The sequence below is a fragment of the Pholcus phalangioides genome, unplaced genomic scaffold (genome assembly GCF_987345545.1).
Source record: "Pholcus phalangioides strain wild (caught in Gottingen) unplaced genomic scaffold, Ppha-v1.0 ptg000042l_1, whole genome shotgun sequence".
NCBI lineage: Eukaryota > Metazoa > Arthropoda > Arachnida > Araneae > Pholcidae > Pholcus > Pholcus phalangioides.
The window spans coordinates 7,643,694-7,659,053 of NW_028301628.1; the positions used below are offsets into that span (position 1 = coordinate 7,643,694).

The 15,360-nt window shown below is 33.8% G+C and overlaps 1 protein-coding gene across 1 annotated transcript in view; it reads right to left on the minus strand.

Annotated features, from left to right (window-relative positions):
• LOC149064396 (uncharacterized) overlaps positions 1–15,360 on the minus strand; it is a 61,455-nt gene that overhangs the window by 27,982 nt on the left and 18,113 nt on the right. Inside the window, exons 8-16 of the mRNA XM_089254768.1 lie at positions 14,027–14,179; positions 12,587–12,729; positions 10,841–12,120; positions 9,674–9,722; positions 8,147–8,266; positions 5,082–5,270; positions 2,083–2,217; positions 931–1,080; positions 267–504 (exon numbers count right to left, since the gene is read on the minus strand). Of these exons, the coding sequence (XP_089110894.1) occupies positions 267–504; positions 931–1,080; positions 2,083–2,217; positions 5,082–5,270; positions 8,147–8,266; positions 9,674–9,722; positions 10,841–12,120; positions 12,587–12,729; positions 14,027–14,179 (2,457 nt within the window). The remainder of the gene's footprint in view (positions 1–266; positions 505–930; positions 1,081–2,082; positions 2,218–5,081; positions 5,271–8,146; positions 8,267–9,673; positions 9,723–10,840; positions 12,121–12,586; positions 12,730–14,026; positions 14,180–15,360) is intronic.

Here is a 15,360-nt window from a genome sequence, read left to right on the forward strand (position 1 = left end):
GAATACAAGTGATCAACTTTTCATCATATAATATATATATTGCTGAGATTTATTTTTATATATTAATTTCTATTTATTTTTACATTGTTCACATTTTTCGAATTCACAGATTTTCCTAGAATATGATGTCACTTTCTCTCAAGTCTACAAATATCCTTGATAACGGATTCAAATGTGTGGCTAATTATAAGAATTGGAGTTTGTCCATATCTTTGCAGCAATTTTATAAATTGATTTTGAAATGACTCATTCATAGATCCACTTACCAAGAAGAGTGATCAGTTTTGATGATTCCTTGCAGAAATTGATGTGAATAGGCAGTTTCACATAAATAGCTGCTTCCAAATAAGAAGTAAAGATTAAAAGCTCTTCCGCCATGAACATTTTCCTGAAAGCAGAAATTCCTTTTGTCCATCTCTCAGCACAAATACCAATTTGAAAGGGTTGGCAATGAGTCTTCTGCATTCGTAGGCCATTCAGCAATTCTTTCATAACTTTAGCCAACTACGAAATAAATACAGTTGAGCCTGATTAACATAAACTGAGCAACTAAATGGCAAGAAGCTCTTCAACAGTGTTAGGTACATATTAAATTAACTAGGTGCTTCCAAAATATGGTGAAGCTCTCACATAGCCATGACTCCATTACATAAAAAAAATGTCATAAAGCAACCAGAAATATGCAAACATTTGTATAACACACAAGAGTGGGAAAACCAACAATCTATTTGATAACTCATTGTTAGTTCTGGATAAAACCGAGTAGTATTACACAACTATTTTTCACACAACGGGAGAAAATAAAATTGTTTGAATCCAGTATTACAATAATTCATGGTCACAAATGCAGTAAAAATAAGAATATGTAAGAAAAAATTCCTCATAGTGATATGTGCATACCGTGATACGAGAGAAAATTATATAGATTACCTTTTCAGTATGATACTTTATCACATCATTTCCATCATCAATGAAAAAATAGCATACACGTCTAAAATTTGTGGTCCCTTTTTCCAAATGATGCAGTAAGCAAGCTGGTGTGGCAATAATTATGTTGCATCCTCTTAAGAGTTCTGCTTCCTGGTCAGTAAAAAAGAAACTGACCATATAAATAAATAATTGTAATATATAAAAAAACACTATATGCAATTCAGTTCATACTTCATTAAAAAAAAGTGTTTATTGAATTAAGTAGAGTTATTCAGAGCATGAATTCGAAGTGCTTGTTTGTTCTGACATTTGCACATTTGCATCCATGTCATCAAATTTATCTGAAAGTTTTTAACCTATTTACCTGGTGGCCTGGGTAATGTTTTTATTTTTTGTCTGCTTCTCCCCCCAGAGACAAGCAAATTCAGTTTTCAGTTTAACACAGCACACAGAAATTTCCGGAATCTGCCTGAAATGTATGCTTTTTTGAAATAATTGCGCAATTGTGGTTTTTTGTGACGTTTCAGTGAATCAGACGTGCCAAATTTTGAAATCCGGAGATTCTCCAGGGAAGGAGGGTAATGTCCCCAGGGACTCGATCAAAAAACTTTTAATTTTTAATCAAATGAGAAAAAGTGACCCCTTCCTGCGCAACTCCTTAACAGAATATAATAATGGATGCTATATTGGGTATACAAACTCTCAAAAGCAGTTGTATATATATTTTTTTAAGATATTTGTTCACAGAAAACAATTTTAAAAAATTAAAAATACACAGCTGCTGATGAAAAAAAACTCCGGCAGTATCATATGACAATGGTTGTAAATAGAATAAAATAATAACATGAATTTTGGCAGCGAAGACCACCCTCTGATAAATGGTTGACGTCACTCTCCGCTTCATACAAAGATTTTTACAGCTGATAGCTTAAAGATATATTTTTGGAAAGAGAAAATTCAACTGCTCCTGCAGGAAATTGAACCCACATCCTTTCACTTTCCGGGTGAATGCCCATTTCAGGTGAAAAAATAACAATTTTGTATAATGCAAATATTCATATGCAAAGAAAAAAATTAATATCCATAAAAGTACAAGAGAGAACATGTATATTACTTTAAATAAAGGACATAAAATAATGAAAGATCACAAACTTTTTCAACAGTATTGTCTTTAACATCACTCAGCATTATGATAGACACCTTTCGGCAATCATCAAGAAATGTAGCAGCTTGTTCATTGATATTTTTAGCTACCTTCCATGATGAGCATAAAATCACCGCAAGAGGCTAAATAAAATTTAAGACATCTTTAGAACAACTTCAACGTGTCTCTCTCAAATGAATTTATTTATAACTCAAAGTTTTTGATTATATATATAGTAACAAGTTTTTAAAATTATACTTACAGTATCATTTTAATAACTTTATACTTCACACACACACACAATTTTCATTATATGCAATAATACAATAAAAGTCTGTTTTAGCAAGTATGGCTTATAACGAGAATTTCGCTATAATACAAATCTCGCTGTGATTTGCCAGTGATTGACAAAGAGCTGATGCTAAAAATATTCAGTTAAGGCAAATTGAAAATCAGAAAGCTTTCGCTATAAAAAAAATTCTCAAAAATGCCAGTTTTTTCTCTTTTTTCTAGAAATAAACGAAACTAAACACTTATCATCAAAATTTCTCATCTAAAATATCACACACACTTTAAGGTACATCTAACAAAAATGAACTCGTAAACGTCAAACTTTTTACCAGCTATCTTATTTTTTTAGGCTTTCTCACTACATCCACAAGACATCTGACGATTTTGTAAGGCTTTTGTCTCCCCAGTGATTAATTGATCGCAGTCACTGTCAGGGCTTATCTGACCCTAACTTACAGTTCAAAGTCATTTTAAATGGCTGAACAAATGATGCTGACAAAACTTTCTGATCTAGCAGAAAAATGCTAAGGAGTTCCCATTGCCATGAAAGCGAGCAATGACATAATATACTCATTGAATTTTACTTGTTTGGTTGGCCCGCTAAATCGCTTTGATGATAGGAAATTCAATGTGCAAAAAGTCTTAAAGAACCTTAACTACTGTGAGACCAAAATTCAATTTTATGACTGGGATTCTATTCATTTGGCTAATATCATAAAGAAATATTCTAAAAAGCGTTCTTATGCAGATTAAGCAATATTGGTTATGGTTATTACGAAATTGATAGTGCGTAGATATAAAATATGAAAAAAAGTTGATTCTAAGCATGATAAAAAAATTAGTTTTTAATTTAAATTAAAGGAAAAATATTAGTGTTTTTACATCTGCAAATTTGTCTTTTTCGCTCTGTTACTTTGTCGCAACAGTCAATGCTTTTTTAGTAGCATTATTTTCACCAGTAAATAAAGATTTCAGCCCAGATTATCTTTTGAGAGAAAAGTTCCTAGAATTTCCCAGTATAGTCTGACAACAATTGAGATAAACCATAACTGTATGTTTATTAAGTTGATTGGGCTAAGTAGCGCAGATCGATAAGATACTTGCCTGGAGGCTGTTTAGAGGTGTCATGAGTTCGATACCAGATTCGTCCCTGCACGGAACTTTCCTCACACAGGGGTACAAAAGAAACTGCAACATGACTATAGAAAAGAATCGCGACAGCAGGGAGTAACACACCAAGGGGTTAGTGTACTAACCTCTCAGTGAGTATAAAAAAGGAATGGGTGGAGGAAGTGATATTCAGAATCAGTAATAAATTGTAGGTCCCTGCCTAATTAAGACATAGAAAATGGCCATGGTGCAACAAAAATGATCAAATTAAGTAAATTTATTGAGTTGAATACAATGTAATCATTTAAGCTCAAATGTCTTTTGAAACAAAATATGTTTATCATTTCAGCTATGTACAAGAGTACACATCTAAAACAGAACAGCTACCTTTCTGCACTGTATCTAGCAATTAGGTTCATTTATATTCACACACCAGACCTTTTGTATTTCTTTTAATCAAGAACTTTTACCACATTTCAATCACAATCATACCATACTAGGTTACTTTTGCCTCAATGTAATTGAAGTTATATAAAGGAAAAATGAAATTTAAACTTTGTAAAATTCAAATGTAATTCAAATAAAAAATTTAAAAAAATCAAGTGATTTAAATCTGCATATCCTCCCACCCAGGCTATCAATACTCATTTTGAAGGTGTCTATCATAGGGAGAATTCCCAATAACCGAAGGTAAGCTATTCCATACATTTACAACCCCATTAGAAAATCTGTGACACAACCACCTGGAATTGTCCCTAATTAACCAAAACTGGTTTTTGCAGCTAATGCCAATTCAACTCATGTGAATGCTTTGTAACACTAACAATTGTACTGCAATATCACTAATTAAACCAAGGAGAAATTCAATTAGAGATACGTGGGACGATGACTTCTGTGCCCCCAAGCAGAAAAATGGTTCTGGATGGTGTGGCTACTCACATGTTTTGGTGCATCAGTGTTAGACCACTGAACGATTTGTTGCACCGTGGCCTGTCTATCCACTGTTACCATGGAAGCTAGCTGAGGTGTTCCCTGTTCATCTACAAGCTATAGTCCATGACAGTTGGCCATGGCAGGGATGATTTTACTAGGATCAATGCACTCATGATAGACCCTTAACACTCTGGCATATGAAATGCCTAAACAATTTTTGAAATGGTATGATACATATGCCAGGCTCTGACAATTTGCCCACAATCAAATGAAATTAGATCTTCCGCCTTGCCCATAATATATTCAACTATGACTACTCCATGAGGAGTACTCTTTCGATTGCCAGAGAGCTGCTAATGCCATGTCTGTTGAGGACTGCCCCTAGCATCTCTCTTGAACACTGCCTACACTCAATTGCTCGAGTGTAAAACATTAACACTGAGTTAATCAATGATTAACACTTGATGTTATAAATCGAATTTTTAAAACATTGAGTGAAAATTAGGATTTGAAAAATTTTTTATTTTCATAAGCATTGTTTTTTATTTATGCGCTACTAAGCAATGTGATAAAAACTTTGACGAAAAATAAAAAAATTATATAAACATCCTTTTTTTAATACCAAATATAAATGAATATTAAGTATTATATATTTTAACAAGGATTTAATTACCCCATTTCCAGACTCCAAGCCCACATAATCTGTTCCACTTATGATGTTTGACAAGAGATGTAGGAGATAGGATACAGTTTTTCCCGAATGCTTATGGGAAATACCAATGAATGACCTACATCTGAGCATGGCAGGCCATATTGCACTTTGTATACATGATGGACCATAAAAATTGAGCTCTTGAAGTTTCTGTAAATAAATTAGAAAAGCATTAACCAATGAATAAAAATAAATCAATTTAAGTTCACACTGTTTTTTTCCCCATTTTCAGCATGTTTCTTGAATGAAAAGACTTGGTCTATCATAACATCTCATCAGATGAGCAAAATTTCAGCAAACATTTATATGGGTGATATTTATAGAATTGGGCATAATTTTGTCCCCAGCAATGTTCATATGGAGTATATTCAGTTTATAAACTTATTTATTTCCCATTTATGTATTTATATTTATTATGTATTTCCCATTTATTACTCAAACACATTCCTATAGTATCTATTAATTTTTCATTAATAGGTGATCAAAAAATTAATTTGAAAAAGTCATTTTTCTCGATGGAGACCATTTTTCTTCCTGAAGTTCATCTCAATATTAATATCCAATAAGTCTCTTCCTTTGATGCGCTGTGTTTGGGCTGAGAAAATCTCTCTCTCTAAAGCAGGGGTTCTTAAACTTTTTCCACCTAAGGTGTCCCTTTACCCTATTCAATGCTTAACTGCAAGTTCTGCCAACTCCCCAGAGCTGTTTAACAAAGAATATTTTCGTAAAACCTTAGTCTGGGTCACCGCTCCACAGCGCCCCTGAAAAAGGTTGGAGGTGCACAGTTTGAGAACCCCTGCTCTAAAGTCATCTTCCTTAACAAAATTTAATTTAACAAAAAAAACATTTATCCTGATTGTACTCAAAGCACTTTCTAAATAATTTTCATGTCAGAACTAAATTATATTTAAACATTTTTTAATAATACACTCGACACTCATTATAACGGCCATGTGTTATGACCAATCCATTATAACAACCAGTGCAATCCCCCAAGCAGACCAAAAATTAGCGGGGGAAGCATATTTTGGTAAAAGAAATAAATATATTAAATGCTATTTTATATAACCAATTTCTGTTAATTTAAATGTTATTTGAAGGGTGATAACTCTGAATTTCTCTGGAAAGAACATTTTTGTGCACTCCCCCCCCCCCCCCAAAGGTCGATTCTGCATACATTCCTGAGTATGATGGGTCCCAAATATGTTCCTATTATCCAATATAAGGACCAGCAAAAATCATTCGATCCAATACAATATTGAAACTCATCTGTGCCCGAGCCTTTAAAATGCCGTATCTTTTTTAATGAAGTTGAATTTGCTGAAAATCAGAAGAAAGTCTAAGTAAAAGGGATGAGAAAATGTGCTCCATTGAGAGACAAAAAACAAATACAAAATATCTGAGCTTGTCAGTAATAAAATAAAAAGTTATTTCTTGGCCAGATATATAAGGCCTTGCCGGTCAAAAAGGTTATCAGCACAATTTAGTTATTTTCTAACCTAATGCATTTTCATTGTAAATGCTTACATGCATTATAGCAAAATGAATAATTATCATTTGTTCATTTTGTCCGAAAATGTTTTTTATAAAGCTAAATTTCATTTTTTCACACTTTTGATATAATGTGCATGGAATGATTGGGGGGGGGTGTCGTTATGACGTGTCCACTACACATATTTTATTTATTTATTTCTAGGATAACTATACTTTCATATTTCACTTTTACTATAATTTTAAACCACTTTTAGCTCTAAGTCATAGCTGGAATGGAAAAATGAAATCCCACTGTTGACTTTTAACTCTTTGAAAGTAGTGGCTGCAACAGGTAAAAATGTAGGACTTAAACCTAATTTTGAGCAGAAATAAAGAAAAAAATACAACTTTTTTAATTCTTGTCTTCAGAAGCAATATCAATTGATAATTGCAGTTGAGCCCACTTATAAAGAAATCTTTTTTGAAAATATTGGTTATAACTAATTTTTTCCCATCTTCCTGAACCTGCAGTACCAAAATAATGTTTAGAATATTGTTTATAAGTAATTGTAATATCCAATATTCATGAATATGACAAAGTTTTTTTAGTAAGTATATAATCCTCACATAGAATTTAGTTTGATAGGATCAGAACTCAAAGTTCTTTCAAAAATAAAGTCTGTGTGTGAAGTACTGTATTCTGCCAATATAAGCTATGGGTGTGTTCTGTCAGTGCCATCACAAAATATCAGACAAGTACTTTTAAATCTTTAAGTCAATCTATATCTTGTAGCTAAAAATTGCTTCTGAATTTTTAAATAATGCATGGGGATTCCTTCAATCAAAATCAATCCAAATCTGTTAGAAGCAAGTAGAATTTTCAGGTGCTTCCAGATGTCAACAATGATTATGTTGTCAGATGGTAATGTAGAAACTGAAGATGAAAAATTATTGCATAAACAAGATTGCAAAATACATCTGATGCATTCAAAGAGGGGACACGTCAAAATTGAAGGAAAATAAAAAATTAATGACAAAAATCTGCCATAGACACTCTCGAAAATGTACATTCTTTTAAGCTCAAAACAATGACTGTTGTGAGAATTTCAAGGCGTGAGAAAATTAAATATTAGATGTATAGTGAATTCAGCCATTCACAAAAAATTAGAAAATTTCTCTTGTATGATAAAGTTTTAGCTTTTATTAGATTGTTGTATGGCCTAACAGGTATTGCATGGGTAACTGGTTTACATTCATTGAACTTGAGTATTTATCTTGTATCAGTTTAGCAAGTATCGGCTATTACAAATATAATTTCTGGGTACCAAGAAACATTGTTGTATCCGGGCTGAACTGTGCTATGCAAACTGGCCTTTATCAAAAGTGAAGTGAAAAGCTGAGTATATTCACCTCATCTTTTTCCTGCTAGTTGCTTTTCTAGCGAAATATAAAATTAAAATAGCTTTTATTTTGAAATATGAAGTAGGTATGATTATCACAAACGCTTAATAAGCATCAGAACTGTTATGCAAAATGATTATGAACCCATTCACCTTCCTTAATTCTACAGCTAAATATGCTTCATCGGTATAGAGTATTGGAGCAGGAGGAGAGATTCCAATGCAAACAGCTGCAATTTCTTGCTTTTCGAACAGACTTTTTCTAGTGAAATCCTAAACATAAAGTACAAAATGTTAAAAATCATTCAATTTAACGTTTGAATATTTCAGATCGTAATGAAACTTACAAGTGAGGTCGAACTCATCAAGACAAACTGACTTAATATGAATTATATGAATTTTCACATATAAATATTTATATTTTAACTAAATTAATAAATTTAATATTTTTCCTACTGAAGGTAATGAAATTGCTGAGTTAATAACAAATCGATTAATTACAAATTACTAATTGATACAAAATGTGATAAGTTTGAAACACATCAGGTTACCATTAGTGACAAAAAAATTAATTAGTATTGGTGACACCAAAAATTTTCTCTATGTACTGTATTACCCTTAAATTGAATGAGAACAACAAAAAAATTTCAGAATTTATATCAGAGGGTATTCCATCATAAACTATGCCAATAAGCTCCTGTAAAGCATAAAAACCCTACAATATGTTTGACTCATTTTTATTTTTAAATGCTAAGCAGTTAAAATATTTGGCTGATACTTAAAATTTTTTTCCGATTTGTCAAGCCCTGGTTCAAGCTAATTATATGATTAATGCACAATTCTACTGTATAAATACACATAAGACTAATTTTATTATTTTAAAATAAGAATTCATTTACTCCTTTATTCAACCGTGCTGCTCTCAAGCAATACCAGTTTCAAATATTTCCAAAATAAAAGGAATTTTATATTTCAAGCTTCTTTCAGCATTGATGCTACAACACAACTTTTAAACATTATATTTTTACTTGCGAGCTGTTCATAAAGTTTGTAAAATCACCAGCAGAATGGCTCAAATTATGCACATGTCCTACTGGCTGACAAGTAAAAAAAGGACAATTATTAACGTCTGCATTTTACAATGAAATACTATGAGTAGAGGAGAAATATTTCTGTGAATTCTTGAATAGTGATAGGAAAGTAAAGTTGCCAAATAATACATGACATTATTTTATCTATGTCAATCATATAAATAACAGTGTGTTCTCTGTAGTGTGTGTGCAACACTCCATATTCATTTTTAAATGATAGCAATAATTTTTTTTGTCTGAAATGATATTCAAGGTCACCTCATTTGCTTCACATAACTCCTAAAAAAAGTTTTCGGTAGGATATTTTAATGCTTGCCGATTAAGGGGTTAAAATTTTCTAAATAAAGTTAAATGCAATCTCCACACATTCTCAAGAGATCCATATGATCTGTCCAAAGAATTTATGATTAGTAGACATCCATGCCCAAACCAGGATTCAAACCCAGACCAGCACAGTCAGAGGCTAGTTCTCTAACCACTCAACTGACAGGCAGCTAATTATTATTTCGTATTCACATATATTAAATAATTTTAGATATTCTTCAGTTCAGTAGTTTTGTGCAGCAATAAAAATAGTACAGCAACTTACTAAACTAAATTCAGAATCCCTATTGATTTTTTCTTCCATCGCTGCATAACTTTAAGAAAAAGACAAAAAAATTACTTTCAACTTGTGCAATATCATAGCATGTTTAATTTTTTTTAATTGCAGTTATATGCCAGTTAAATTCATGAAGAAAGTTTTCACTAAAACATAAAAACTGCACAATAACAGTATAAAATTAATTAGCAAGATTTGAGTTACAAACACAAATTTAAGGAACTATGCGGATCTGTGCTGTATTTGGGGGTTGGCGATACAGTCAACATCAATAAATAGTTCAATGATTAGGTAATCCTATTTGTAACAAATCAAAAATTTTCCTGTTTTGTGCTTACGTAAGCTAACAAAAGTTATATCTTAGAAAGAATATTATTTTAATCGCTATATAGGCACGAAGTACAAAAGACGACTAGAATAGAATACAGAGATGAATTTTGGAAAGGGAAAAAGCCTCTACAGGGAATCGAATAAATATCCTTAGGATTATGGGCGAGAATACTAGATTTTATCAAATAAAATGTTTAATTGATATGGAAATAACTCATCATTTTTTCAGTTTTGTGTGGAAAACTTTGACTGCATTAATGTAAATCATTTTCATAATCAGCATCATATATTAGCAATCAAAGCTTGTTTCATAGTTTTTCGAAATTAAACCTACCTTAATATAATTTAAATTCAATTACTAAAGCTGAAGAGAAAAAAAATTTCAATTACAAAAAGTGATATAGAAGAGGCTGTACAACAAACACTTTTACATACAACTTTTTGCATGTAACAAAAGTTTGACTAAGGACACTATTATTTTCATTAACAAAACAGAAAAATTGAATTTTCAATAATTTGAAGTTAATTTATATGCAGTGGAGTGCAATAAGGTAGCAGTGCCGAACAGACGTTTTTTTCTTTGCTCACACCATAGGATACTTCAATTTTTTTTATATTCTTCCCCCCCCCCCTTCATTTTTATTTTTCATAGTGATTTCGGGCCCTCGAATTCAGAAAAGACTATACTCCATAATGGACTATAAAAGTCTGTATTCTTATATGAACATTTCACTGAACTATGTAAAATTAAGAAAAAGAAAGCAAACAACTTTTAGCCATTTGTGAATTTTAAACCAACCATGTGAGTAAAATTAATTTTATTACCTTTCTTTTCTGTTTTTCAAAAAATATTTCAACCTATCTATTAGCTTCTCGTTATCTTGGACAGCGCTTTCATCAGAATCATCATCTTCACCATCATTCTGTATTTCAGCTAAATTTCTTAAATACCTTTCCAGAGTATAATTACGTCTTTCTTTTTCATTCAACGATTTCAAGCAGGAATCTATCTCTTGAAAGACTTCAGCACTGTCTGGTAACCGTTCAACATTTGATACAAAAGAACCACCATCCACTGAGTCACAATCATTTCTGGAAGATATGCACGACACATTGTCAACATTGGAAGCATCACTGGGCAGATCACACATGGCAGCTGCACTTTGTGTGTTCACAAAATCTTTTTTATTAGAATCCAGCGAATTCTGTGTATTGAAATCTTTGAGCAAACGTCGCACTGTCCTCATGCTACTGGTATCATTCAAGGATCTTGATGATACGCTTGATATTCCGGAGCATACACTTTTTGGACTAGAGCAGGTGATCTTGTTAAAACAATCTGAAACATCTCCTGTTACATGTACATTTGTTGAACCGATAGCAGTCAATTTTGAGATTTCTCCAATGTTTGTATGCACATTGTCAGAAGAACCTTCATCTTTAGGGCTAGTAGTGATATCTTTACTCTGTTTTTCCATTACTGTTTTCTTATATTTATATAACATCTTGAACTCTGGAGATTCCCTAGATTTTACATGTTTGGAAGTTGATGAAAGAGAGTGAATAGGATCAGTAGCACCGCTATTAGCATCTTCAAGCCGATTCACTGTTGGTTGAATGTTTTTTTTAATACTGCATCTTTCACCATTGGATAATTCTATCATTTCCTGCACATCTGTAATTGAAGCAGGTCGAGTATTTTTGCCAAAATTGTCCATGTTCCTGGAAATTGACTCTGTTTTGCTGGAAGAATCATTCCTATGTTTCTTGACCATAGCAGATTTATATAAACTTTTATATGCAAAAGGAACAGAACTCTCTTCCTGATTTTTATGTTCAATACAATCTTCTTGTAGATTAACGGGATGAGCAGAACTTGATGTTATAGTATTCAGAAGAGAAGATGAAAGTGTTGATGACTCTGGTGTCATCTGAATGGAAGCTGCAACACATTTTGTGCTTGGAATAAATTTACGTACAGTTTCAATCACCTTCGCATCAGAAGAATGAACAATTTTTGATTCACCTTTCTCTGATGGTGATCCAATCTCATTATCTTTCGCTATTTCCCTGTTTCCACGCAGAGATGAATGTCCAAAGAGAGCCTGAGAAAACAAAAATAAAATTGAAAAACTATTGAATCAAATCATTTCACACAGCAGCATGGGAAAACAAACTAGATTTCAAATAGAATCTGTAAATACAGATAATTTGGTATTTTATAGACTGGAGAATTGTAATGTTAGGGTGCTAGGTCTCACACCACAACACAGCAAAATGTCAGGTCAACTAAATGTACAATCGAGTCTCTATTCAAAGAAGTCTCATCCTTCCAATTTAAAAACACAGCTGTAAAGAAAATTTGTTAAATACAATTTTGTTAATTAAATTATGAAAATGAGACAAAAACAAAGACTAAAACTTGACTATCCACTTTATTAACTTAATACAGGTTAAATTGCATGTATTGAATGAAAAAACAAACTGAAACTATACAATTGAACTATGGACATGAGTTAAGTTTGAAAATATTGAGAATATAAAAATAAATTTTGCATCAGACTGAAATACCTTTGCAGCTTCTTTATGAATTGTCCTGATATCTTTTAAAGAGATGGAGAGATTGTCATTTGACTTTTCAGAGAGAAATGAAATATTGCTGCAAATGCTTAAACTTCTTGTTCTACTGCATGGCCTAGAGTTGGCTTTACACACTGAAAATAGTAAACAAGTTTAAAATCATGCAAAACAAATCAATATTCATAAACACAACTTGCATTTTCTTTGAAATTTGATCATCATGCACATCTGTAATTAAAGCAGGTCAAGTCTTTTTGCCAAAATTGTCCATGTTCCTGGAAATTGACTCTGTTTTGCTGGAAGAATCATTCCTATGTTTCTTGACCATAGCAGCTGCAAAAGGAACAGAACTCTCTTCCTGATTTTCATGTTTAATACAATCTTCTTGTAGATTACTCGGATGAGCAGAACTTGATGTTATAGTATTCAGAATGAGTTGAACTAAAATTTCAAGATTTTTCAAGAATTTCAAAATTTCACCAAGAACTAAAATTTTATCATATTCGAATATAAAATAGTAACAAGATACACTATGTCATAATTTGTAATTAGCAAGCCATATCTTTTTCAAGACCGAAGCTACAATGCCATTCCAGTGACAACAGACTTGTTGTAAAGCAGCAGTTCTCAACCGGTGCTCTGCAGAGCCCTACAGGCTTCGTGTGAATTCCCAGGGACTCTGCGGCGGCTGGGGGAAAAAAAAAACCAGTAAATTTGAAAAAAAATAATATTTTTGAATAATAAAAATAAGCCAGTAACTTCGATGAATAAATAAAAAATAGGCCTACAGGGCTCCGCCATAGAAATTATATACCGGAAAGGGGTCCAAAAGTTTGAGAACTACTGCTGTAAAGTATCCGTGTTACAGCTTAGTGATTTTGTCAATACATAAACATTTTCCCAGCAGGACAAGACCATGTGCCGTACTTCATGGACCTGGCACTCTTTTAATGAATAGGCTGATCCTATCACAACCCCCAGAAACCTCATTCCATGTGTAGAACTCCTGATGACCCCATATATAGCAATCAACATCAATTATATCAGACTTGTACGGAGGTGCAGTGCTCTGCCCATGAGGTTCATGATGCTATTAGGATGGTCCTGATTTGATTTCCACAGAAATCTTTTTTAAAACATATTTTGGAGTTTTCCCCTCCTCCAAGGATGGGGGATGACCTGTAAGAGCTATCGACCTATAAATAATGACCATTAACACCAAAACACCAAATGATGTTTTATCCACACTATAATACTACTTGATGGCTCAGCACCATCAGTACAGTAAATGTTCAAGTTTTATCTGCCAGTTAGCTTTCTACTCCCTTTTCTTCTTTGCTCAACTTCTTGAGCAAAATCCCGTCATTTCACTGCCCATCCAATGTACGATATGGCAGAAATAAGGTATTCATAAAATATGAAGGAACTTACAATCCTCAATGAAGCTTTCATTAAAGTAAGCAAACTTTTCATTTTCTAATAGTTTGTTCATGATGACAGTCTCCGAATCATATTCAATGTGCAGGAATCCAAAGGCGCAGTTGTCATTACAATAAAGAACCTCCGCTTGAACATGGCGAGTTCCTGGAAAATTTACAGAACTCTCACAAAATGCACTTGTATAAAAATACAGTGAATATACACTGCTGGCCACCGTAAATGCAACACCCTGAAGGAAGCATGCAAATAATATGAAATTTACAACATGCATTAGCGGGGGTGAGATATGCAAATGATTAGAATTTCAGCGCAGACGCACATCACGCGCGCCTGTGGCGCCACTTCAAAGTGCTATTTAAGGCTTGGCGATTTCGACGATTTGAAGTACGGCAATTGTGTTTTTCTTGTGGTTTTTTCAAAAAAACGATCAATTATGCCTCGTAGAAAACAGCGATCATCTTTTGACCACGTATCCGAGTTTGACAGAGGAAGGATAGTGGCCTACCGAGATTGTGGATTATCTTTCAGGGAAATCGGTAGTCGTGTTGGACGAAACCAAACAACTGTAATGCGGATATGTGATCGTTGGATGCAGGAGGGTACGACGGACCGACGTGTTCGATCGCATCCACCTCAGTGCACCACTTCACGTGATGACAGGCGTATTGTGCGTATGGCAGTGACGGATCGCTCAGCCACATCACGAACCATAGCACAGCACATTCAGTCTGTACCGCATCATCCAGTGTCTGCGCGTACCATTCGACGCCGTTTACAGCAGAGTGGTCTGTCCGCAAGACGTCCATTGCTTCGTCTACCCTTGACGCAGAACCACAGACGTCTCCGCCGCCAATGGAGCGATGAAAGAAGGATGTGGACGGCACAATGGAATGAAATTGTCTTTACTGATGAGTCACGCTTCTGTCTGCAACACCACGATGGTCGGATTCGAGTCTGGAGACACCGTGGAGAGAGGATGCTGAACAGCTGCGTTATGCACCGCCACACTGGTCCTGCACCGGGTATTATGGTATGGGGCGGTATTGGATATCACTCTCGCACTCCTCTAGTACGCATTGCCGGTACTTTAAAAAGCCAGCGCTACATCTCCGAGGTGTTGGAGCCAGTTGTCCTTCCTTACCTTCAGGGCTTGCCCACAGCCATATTTCAACAGGATAGTGCGCGACCACACGTGGCACGCATTGTCCAAAGGTTCTTCGTCAATCGCCAGATTGAATTGCTTCCCTGGCCAGCTCGCTCTCCGGATCTTTCGCCTATAGAAAACATGTGGTCCATGGTTGCTCAACGATTGACCCAGATTGCAT